Raw genomic sequence first — 10,491 nt, 5'->3', positions numbered from 1 at the left:
CATTTAAAAACACCTTATTTACAGTCTGAATTTGTCTAGCTTCAACTTTAAACCATGGGATTATGCTACAGCTTTCTCTGAATTCTGTAAACTAGTTTCAGCTAGTCATAAGTCTACTTTACAGTTAGTGAGCTGCTGTGCAGAGCCATCATAACTTACTTTTCAAGCAAAATAATATTTTAATGTGAAGCTATTAGGGTCATGGTAGATTTTTTTCCCCCACATGAAAATACCACATACATGCACTAAGAACTAAATCAAATATACAATTCAGAATTTACCTTGAGTTGGTTATTTAAATTGCATGTCATTGTTTTTGTACCCTGACTGGATAACTTATGTAACTAATCATCATAGTATGAATTGTATATTCAACATTCTGTAACTCTGTAACATTCAGAGTGTTGGTTAGTTACATAAATCATCCATCCAGGGAACAGAAACAATACCACACAAGTTACTTAAGTAACCACCACAGACTGAATTGTGAATATTCACAGTATTAACAAAAAATTCCCTGGATAAATCTGAATAATTGCAAATGACAAATTCAAGAATGCTGTGATTTGTTCATGAATAGAGATAAGGCAAAACTTATCAAATGCTCAACTCCGTCACACCTATGTGCATTTCATAGGTATCTGTGAAACTACTATGCAAAAACTCACAATTAGTTCTCTCTCTTTTGGGTTTGACATCAATACCCATTAAATCTTTTAAGTATGAACATAAATGTAGAGTTTCATAGTTGCATCTTTTCACAGGCATAGCTTCCATTTTAATAGAACTGATTTTTTTCTAGTTTAGTTTAAGTTCTGCCCATATGAAGCCTTTCTGCCTGGTTTTTAACTTTGCTTGCTTTTATAAATATGCAAGTTTATTTTCTTTTTTTAAATAAAATGGATGTTCAAACTAACTTAAAAGTGATTTAGGGCCTCATTTTCCTTTTGTCATTTTTAGAAAATGCTTTGGAAAGCAAATCTATTGTGAATCAGAAAAGCTTTCTGAACTGTGCTAATTGAATCTAGTGGTATCTGTGATTTAGATTTATATATGGTCTGTAAGATTCCTAAAATTTCTGGTGGGATTAAAGTACTTAAGCCAAAGCAAAGTTTCCTTTATGGATTTCAGTGCTATTTGTTTGTTTCCTCAAGTCACACTGAAGAGCGGAATTGCAGACTGTTGTTCAGCCACAGAATATGAAGTATCTATTTGATTGTTTACATATTGTAGTTCCAAATTATTAATAATATGGTTTACTGAATTAATTACAGAAGACAATGTCTAAATGAGATTGAAATAAATTCCTACTCTATGGGAGAAAAATGTGCAGTAAAACTGTAAATCTAGAGTTCTTGCAGTAAACATATCTCAAAATCTGAATAACTACACTACTTGAAGTGTGAGGGAAAACTATAAGGTGCAAAGCATAAGTAATCAGGGCAAAGTTGAAGTGTGGCATGTTCTCCAGAAAAATAAATAATAGCAAATCTGTACTACCGTGTGGCACTATTTAGGCAGTTACTGTTACCTTGCTGTGCACTTTTTCCTCAGTGAGTGAATTTTGTGTCACTTTAGAAGAACCAGCCACAACTTGCTTTCTGTTCTTTTCCTTTGCCATTCATTTTTTATTAGTAGTTCTGGAAAGCACTGTTAACATTTTAAACCTATAAAGCTATCCTTAATCAGAAGGAGACGCACCACCATGTTAAATTGTAATTCAATACAGCCAAGGTTTAGGTTGCGTGTATGTTTTGAAATTCTTGTCTATTGGCTTTTTGCCTAGCCATGAAACAGCCTTGAAGAAAAAAGATTGTTGGAGGCATAGCACAGTAGCACCTTTTGCTGACCAATATTTGGCATGATATTGGCATCAGATGGAAGTTACTTACTGCATATGACCAAATAAAAGGTTGCTAAGGGAACCAGTAAATGAGGTTGTGTGGAGAAGTATCCCGTAGGAATAGGTAGTTGGTGCTACTTTTGTTACAGTACACATCCTCTAAACATGAGGCCTGGTTTGACTCACAATAAAGGCTCACAACATCTGAGCTGGCAAGGAATTGTCCACTTGTTAGTGCTTCATAAATTAAAAAATAATGTATATATTTCTCTATATAATTATATACAGTATGTTTACGTTAGGAAGCGTATATATAGAGGGAGGGAGAGAGAGAAGTGTTGAAGTGAAATGCTGTAAATAAGAAGTATTGAATTGAAGTGACTATTCTCACCTTTTTATTACTGTTGGTGTAGCTGCAATATCTGGCAGTGAGACGGAGGATGATGACACCATGGATGTTCCACTGGATCTTTCCTCTTCCACTGCCTCAGGCAAACGGAGGAGACGTGGTAACCTGCCCAAGGAGTCAGTGCAGATTCTTCGGGACTGGCTGTATGAGCACCGATACAATGCCTATCCATCAGAGCAAGAAAAAGCACTATTGTCCCGACAAACACACCTTTCTACACTACAGGTATTTTTAAAAGCTCCGATTAAAATAAAAATAAGCCTTTGTTTTCACATCTGAAGTTACCTACTTTCTAGTCTCTCTAAAAATGTTCATACTGCAGATGTAATTTTCTGTATGCGTTGTTATTTTTTGTGTTGTGGTAGCACCCAAAGGCACTGACTAAGATTAGGACCCTGTTGTTCTAGGTAGCGTACAAACATAAGCTTACAGATGATGTCCCTGATACTGTAGTGTCTTATGCACATGCTTAATTTTGCACATTGTGGCTAAAGTGACTTCAAGTGCATAAAGTTAAGCATGTGTGTTAATCCTTGCACGTAAGCAGAGTGATCAGGGTGATAAGCACATGTATTAACAGTATAATTTTCTTTACACTATTAAAGTGGTGACTTTGGGCCTAATCCTACAAACACTTGAGTATATGTAACTTTTATTTATATGAGTCTTCCTGATTCATAAAGTCAGTGGGACAAGTCACATGGGTAAAGCTATTCATATGCATGAATGTTTGCAGGATGAAGCCCTTATTTGGGAATGGCAAGTCAGAAGATTTGGATTTTGTTCTAGACTCTGCCACTGAAACATGTGTGACTCTGGGCATGGCACTTAGCCTTTCTGTGCCTCTCTTTCCTCCACTGTAGTATGGATAACCTCACAGGAAAGCTGAGACACTTTAGGGCTTGTCTACACTAGTGAATTTACAGTGGCACAGCTGTACTGAGGCAATTGCACTGCTGTAAAATCACTTCTGTAGCTGCTCGCCTGCCAACAGAGCGCTGTCCACACCGGTGCTTCTGTCAGTGTAACTTACATCACGCAGGTGGCTGTTTTTCACAGCCCTGAGCAACGTAAGTTATATCAACAAAAGTGATAGTGTAGACAAGCCCTTAGTGCATGAATGTTTGTGTATTTTAAAATCTTTGGATGGAAAGTCATATAGGATTGCAAAGTATTACTATTAGTGGTAAATTTTAATTTTTTATCTTTATAGATCAGTGTTTTGATATAAATGGTGCAATTAGTTAAGTAAAATTTCTTTAATAACATCACAAAGAAAAACTACTTTATATAGAAATATTTTTTTTAAAAAAGACGTTAAGTCATCTGTTATTGCCCAGGAAACTGGCTTGATATTTAAACAAGGATGCATTTCAATGAGGTAATTCATGTTATGTCTGTTGACACAGTCAGTTGAGCAGGAAAAATCAGTAACTGTTTGTGGGAGGAGTGGCTCTTTTCAGAGAGAAAAGGTTTTCCTGTTGTTAATTAACTTAAATGCAGAGAACAATAGGTAATAGGTTAATATATGTTCAGAGTTAAAAGCTAAACCTTTCACTTCAGGCTAGCGGTCTTTTTTTTGCAATGGAGAGAGAGTTTTGGGGAAGAAGAAAGAAGAGAGGTTTTTACTAGGTGTGTCACAACTTGTCGATCAGTCTCTTTTGTTGTAGAGTTAAGGAAACTGCTTGGAGGGATTCATTAATCTAACTGAAAGACTCTAATGGCATGTAGTGCGGAAGTAAATGAAGGTAGAAATTAAAATATCATTATGTTCCCAGGTCTGCAACTGGTTTATCAATGCACGCCGCAGGCTTTTACCTGACATGCTGAGGAAGGATGGCAAGGATCCAAATCAATTCACTATCTCACGAAGAGGGACCAAGATTTCTGAAGGCAGCCCAGTGGAGTCTTCCACAAGCACAAAAAACTACATTCCACTGTTGGAAGAGAACTCATTTCTTTCTGGTACCACAGGACTAAACAAGGCTGTCTCTTCTAAACCTTCTTCCCCAGGATCTGTTTTGGCTCGACCTTCAGTGATTTGCCATACCACTGTAACTGCATTGAAAGATGCCCCTTTCCTTTTGTGCCAGCCAGCTGGTGTAGGCCCGACCACCAACCTGCAGCAGACATCAGCTAGCAGATTCACAGACAACCCTCTTGAATACCACGAGGATGCTTCTAAACTAGGACCTGGTACAAATGCACAAAGTGGCCTTTTTAACACTCCTCCTCCTACCCCACCAGACCTCAACCAAGATTTTAGTGGATTTCAGCTTCTGGTGGACGTTGCACTCAAAAGGGCAGCAGAGATGGAGTTGCAGGCAAAACTTATGGCCTAATCCCCCCTTTTTTTTCAGGCAGGAATTTAACAAATATGTGATTATTGCTGCCCATGTGATATCAAAAGACTAACTGCATTTTTTATTATTAATCTTATTTGCACAAGGAATTGCTGAAATGAAGCTTCCTGTCACTGAGGTGGTCTTCAGTGAAATATGGTCATTCCAAGAATTATAAACTTAAAGCTACTGTAGAAACAAAGGGTGTTTTTGTTTGTTTTGTTCTTATGTTTCTTAGTAGGTTTTTCATAATGTGAGATGGTTCCCAAGATCATGTGATTTTTGTTTTTGTTTCTTTCAGACTGTGCAATATCTAGTAATGATGTAGACTTCTTATCATTCCCGTGTGGAACAGAATATACCAACATGCTGTCTAAAACAAATGTTCAGTTTTTTTAAACAATATGAACCTGAATGATTATGCTTTTTTTCCACAATATAATAAAATATTTTCTTTAAAAACGGATGCATACAGTGTGTTTTGTTGAACAGAAGCGTCATAGGAGACACCGAGTTATGCTCCAAATATAACTGAAATAGAAAGAAGCCAGTATGAGCTTGAAAAGAATGTCTTCTCTCTGTGTCGATCGGAGACCTGCACAAGAAAATTACAAAGTTGTTGTAAAAAGGACATTTACAGGGATGAGGTGGACCAGAGCTACCTGACAGTGTCCTCTTGGGCTGAGCTTTTCAAAGGAGCCAAAGGGAGTTATGTGCCCAACTCCCATTGACTTTCAGTGAGATTTGGGCATCTCTCTGCCTTAAAAATCCTTTAAAAATCCCAGCCTCATTCCTTAAATATTGCTGAGTTGATGTACATGACAGCTCTGCGGAGAACATTCTCTTGAAGGTGAACTGAAAAGCGTAGACCAGTTGCCTTTGTGCTCTTCATTGGTCTTTTGTGATGTATGGAGATGGCCTCAGAATTATTTTCCTGCTTCTTTTCTTACACTAGTAATATCAGGGGGTTGATTTAGCTGTTTTGTCAGGTATCACAATAAGTTGAAATCTGACTTGCAGTTTTCTCAGCCTGGAAGAGAGATGAGGGATAAAATTTTCAAAAAGAGATTTGGACTCCTAAAGGCCAGATTTTCAGAAGTGTTGAGGCACCTTTCTGCTTAGGTGCCTAGTGGAATTTACAAAAGCTACTAAGTGAGTGAGGAATTTAGGATCCTTTGTAAAATCATACAAGGTGCCTAAATATCTTTGAAAATGCATTCAAAGTCACTTCTGAAAATGAGACTTAAGTTTCCAAATCACTTACCTGTTTCTGAAAAAAAAATGTACCTTAAAATTTGCAGCTTGGATTTCAGTTTATTTGAATGTTGCTGCCCAACTCCAGTCCTCCACTGAAAAAACTAACCATCCTTACCCTGAAAAATCAGTTCCTTAATAATTCTACTGTGTTTTGGGGGATGTCAAGGGGAGGGTCATTGAGGACATCTTTATATAACTAAAACCAATTTGTTTTTCTTTTGGCGCTTTGCAGTGGACTTTGATCCTTTGGAGATAGTAGTCATGTCTCTATCCTCCTGAGTGTTCTTTGGCTAGAAGTCTGGAACTCTTAAAAGCTTTGAACTTCATTGCTGCTTTAACTTTTATTTATTCTGCCCATCTCTTGCTCTCCATTCACTTCCATATTAGGCATTACATGTGCTGCACTTTTTAAAAACAAATTCAATGGCAAGGCAACTCTTTTGGTTGCAAATATGACACCCCAAGGTCATCTCATATGTTGTATGTTTAGAAAATACTATGTTTGAAGGAAAATAGAAGTATTTTGTATATAGGTAAAACTTGTAACTTTGAGCATAGGCAGACATAGCTGTATGCACCAGGGAGAATGTACCTTGTTTTCACATAACAGCATTTTCAGGTTCAGAAACTTTCTACACTGTTGTTGTTGTTTCCGAGCCTGTCTAGACACAGTTCTATCTCCTTTGTGCTGTTTTTATTGGAATACCTTTGCAAAATGTTTAAGTCCAGTTTTATAACTATCTGTAAATATATATCATAAGGGTATTTCTTCATAAGTGTGAGGCTGACTCTCAGAAGGAAAAATCTGATCATAGATTGTAAGGTCAGAGGAGTGATCATGTAGTCTAACCTCCTGTATAGCATAAGTCATAGAACTTCCCTGAAATAATTTCTAGGACATATCTTTTGGGAAAACATCCAATCTTGATTTAAAAATAGTCAGCGATGGAGATTCCACCACAGCACTTGGTAAATTGTTCCAATGGTTAATTATCCTCTCTCTTTAAAAGAACCACCTTTATGTCCTGTCTGAATTTGTCTACAACACCCCACCATTTCTCTGCTAGATTGACAAGTCCATTTGTATATTTGTTCCCTGTGTAGGTACTTACAGATTGTAATCAAGTCACTCCTTAACCTTCTCTTTGTTAAGATAGATTGAGCTCTTTGTGTTTATATATCTCTATAAGGCATGTTGTCTAATCCTTTAACCATTCTCGTGGTTTTCTCTGAACCCTCTCCAATTTATCAACATCCTTCTTGAAGTGTGGGCACCAAAACTGGACACAGTATTACAGTAGTGGTTGCACTAGTGCCAAATATAGAGGTAAAATATCCTCTATACTCCTACTTGAGATTCCCCTGTTTATGCATCCTAGAATTGCATTACCTCATGTTCAGCCACCAGGACCCCCAAATCTATAAGGGAGGAATTGTTTTCCAATCTTCTATAGTCTGGGCATTGTCTGAAATGGTGCTAGAGGCTAATTACTTTGATGATCTTTGCTCTGAAGTTTTATGTAACATTCAAGAGGGAGATGGAGTTTGCTGCTAACTATCCTGACTCCCACGCCCCAGGCATGGGGTTAAGGAGAAACTGACCTCAAGCAAAAAATAAGCTACATTTTTTCTGAAGTGTGTAAACAAGCATCCATTTACATGGCTTTCCCCTGTGTTACAGATTACTTCTGGCTGCTGCTTGGGTGTTATGAGTTGGAGGAGGGGTGAAAAATGGGTGGAAACAAGACATAAAAAAACAGTCTTTTCTGAGATCTTTTTTTCATTCCTTGTCCTTTGAAATGGGAAGTTTACTCAGCAGACTGACTTCTGCAGTTCCACTAAAATAGCAACAAGCATGAAGGTGCAGCAGGATGAGGGAGAAAGCCATGACCAAAGGAGCTAAAATAGTCTTAGCTGTGAAATAAGAATGGTGGCTGTAGGCCTGATTTTCATTTACCCATATGTCATGGGATCAGACTAATAATCTCTAATGAATGGTACAGGTACCACTCTGGGGACTTCTTGAATTTACAACTGATTTTATTTGGGGCCAAACTTTATATATTATTTGTATTAAATCAGCAGCTAGATGCCGTAGTCAGGAGTAGAAGCCCTTTGTGCTGGGTGCTACTTAACCATAGAGTCAGGACTCTCCCTGCCCTGAAGAGTTTATTAAATATGGAGGTAAAAAATGTGACTCATTTTGAAGTGTCCACCAAAACAATCTCAAAAGGAAGTTTTATTTACAGTTTGTTGTAAATTAGTCCTGGTAAGCTCTGGGAAGACTGAAACAGTGGCGATGCAGTCACTGCGGTATTAGCCAGCAAAGGGACTAAGATGACTTCAGAACAAAACTGTGGAGATAAATTTGGGGTATCGGATGGAGCCAAAGTTCAAAACTGAACATGAGTCCCAGCAGCTAATGAGTAAGCCTGGGAGAAGTGTGCCAGCCACTCAGCCTTGAGAGAACAAAAGGAAAGTTTATTTCAGGAAACCACGTTTAAAAAAACGTTAAAAAAAAGAAACAATGAAAGGACAGAAGCAGCTTTGACAGTTTTTGCTGCTGGGATAACTGGTGCTAAGGCTAATTAAAACAAAACTGTCAAGTACTGATCTCTACCTAAAATTCAAGCAGCACAACCAGATTGACATTTAGCACCACTCACAGAACCCAAGTAGAGGACATACCACAGTCGTTTACCACATTTGAATAGACAGTAATAACGTATCATCTGCTGGAACAGAGTAAGTGACCTGAGAGGCACAACAGACCTATGCCAATTAAAAACAGCTAACTCACATTGATCAAAAGTGAAGAAAATGATGTTGCTGAATACGTACAGCTTGAGTGACTATAGACACAGTCTGTCTACTATGCAGAAATGATGAAACTAGACTCAGGAATCTTCAAATTGGGGCTGGTGGCACCACAGCTGCTGCTGTACTCTTAAGTTTAGTTCAGTGCACAGGCCTGGGAGCTTGAAAGCATAGCAGCCAGCTTCATGTGCCGAAGGGAGACAGGCTAACTGCCAGCACTGCACTCTCTTGTTGGTGCTAAGGGCCATTCTCATCCCACTTTCACCATCCTTCCCTTCTTCTACCAAGCCGCAAGTGGGGGTGGAGCTAGGGACTGGTCTAACTCACTTGAAGTCAGAGCAGCTTGTTTACAGGCTGCTCGGTGGCACTGACTCAGCTTCTGGAGTACTGCCTGTGCGCCAGCAGAGCATGAATTGAAGTGGGAGAGCGAGAAGTAAGGGTGGAGTTGGTACCATATTTAATGGGAAGAGGTTTGAAAGAAAGGAAGCAGAACTTGGGATCCAGAGGAAGCACAATTGGGTAGGAGTGGGGAGCATAACTGGAATATGTATGGCCTTGAGAGGGAAAGAATACCCAACATCTGTAACCAAATGACGTAGGGATGTACTGCCTAGGTTGTATGTGTACAGTGAACGTACTGAGTATTATTTATACCTATTGTGTTTATGTCATTTACAGTTAACAGCAAATTGTATAACTCAAACGTTTGTATTGTCAGACTATTGGGCTGCATGTTTCAGCATTCTGTGCTAGCTTGCTGTAAACGCAACAAACATATTTCCATATTAGCATGCAATGCTTTTAAGATCCATTTCAATTTTTTCTCCATGCTAATGACCATTTAAATCCAGTGTGTGTTACATTTGTTAACCTTTTCTCCTTGTTTTTGCTAGATGTCAAGCCCACAAACACAGCATATGGTCCTGGTGCAGAATGTTACTTGTCTTAAGTCTGTTTACTGAGTTCCTACATTCTTATGTCTTCATCCTGTTTCACTGGTTTAGCTGGATCTTTGCTTGTAGCTCCAGTATTTAGATTAAAAAGAAAAACGTTATATTACCCACGATCTAGTGCAATGTCACTTAATCCTTGCCCCATTCTTGACATAATAATTACATTCATGCATGCTGTATAGTCTCCACTGTCCACTTGAATAATCTGTTCCATGGCATGACTGGGATTTCCTCACAGTTGTGCAACATATTGATTTCCAGTATTACACAAAATGCTGCTGGTTATGTTGCAAACTCAAATCTCAGACCAGTTGTATTCAAAGGCTCACAAAGGTTTGTGCCAGACTCTTATGAAATTAATGATTTCATAGTGTTTCAATTTGAAAGTAGATGTCAATCAGCCATTTTGCTTGACTTACACTTTGCGATTTGGGATTCATTTGTCAGGGTTGCAGTTTTGCCAGCTCCAAGCATTCAAAAGTCAGGAGCCTATTCCCCCCGCCAAGTCATGAAATTGGCTTAAAAAATTATTACATTTTTTTTGGAGGAAAAAAAAAAGGATTCTGCCTTTTTCATTTGCCTTCTGTTTTTTGAGCCTTTAGGGTGTAGCTGGATCACATGTTCAAGCTTTTCTGAGGACTAAAGGCTTGCTTTGTTCTTTAGAAGGAAGCTGAGATTCTTGCAATCACATAACTCCAGGAACTAGGGTTTAAAGGCCCCCCCCACGCCCCCACAGAAAATATTGCAAGATTTACCAACCAGTCATGAGAGTTTGCAGCACTGCAAACCAATGAGGATATAAACTGAGGCAGGAGTCTGTAGAAACTCCTGTGACGTAAAAGTTCAGAGTTGCGCAGCTCTACAGTTAGG

General features: G+C 38.5%; 1 protein-coding gene and 1 long non-coding RNA gene across 2 annotated transcripts; both read left to right on the top strand.

Moving 5' to 3' along the window:
* The first annotated feature begins 1,167 nt into the window (after positions 1–1,167).
* Positions 1,168–5,060, top strand: TGIF1 (TGFB induced factor homeobox 1). The gene is made up of 2 exons (XM_032790262.2): positions 1,168–2,477; positions 4,031–5,060. Exons 1-2 carry the CDS (start codon positions 2,295–2,297, stop codon positions 4,592–4,594), a joined length of 747 nt encoding a protein of 248 aa, XP_032646153.2. The 5' UTR covers positions 1,168–2,294; the 3' UTR covers positions 4,595–5,060.
* Positions 5,061–8,846: 3,786 nt separating this feature from the next.
* Positions 8,847–10,161, top strand: LOC142046235 (uncharacterized). Its single transcript, XR_012655128.1, has 2 exons — positions 8,847–9,112; positions 9,562–10,161. It is a non-coding gene; the product is annotated as an uncharacterized LOC142046235 (long non-coding RNA).
* Positions 10,162–10,491: the final 330 nt, after the last annotated feature.

Source organism: Chelonoidis abingdonii, chromosome 2, assembly GCF_003597395.2.
Source record: "Chelonoidis abingdonii isolate Lonesome George chromosome 2, CheloAbing_2.0, whole genome shotgun sequence".
NCBI lineage: Eukaryota > Metazoa > Chordata > Testudines > Testudinidae > Chelonoidis > Chelonoidis abingdonii.
This window is presented reverse-complemented; position numbering and strand designations above follow the sequence as displayed.

What these genes read in the sequence shown, in the direction of transcription:
- TGIF1 (XM_032790262.2), top strand. Translation starts at nt 2,295, where the DNA reads ATGGATGTTCCACTGGATCTTTCCTCTTCCACTGCCTCAGGCAAACGG. An exon ending in CACACCTTTCTACACTACAG is followed by an intron (nt 2,478 to 4,030) that starts GTATTTTTAAAA and finishes TTATGTTCCCAG; the next exon opens with GTCTGCAACTGGTTTATCAA.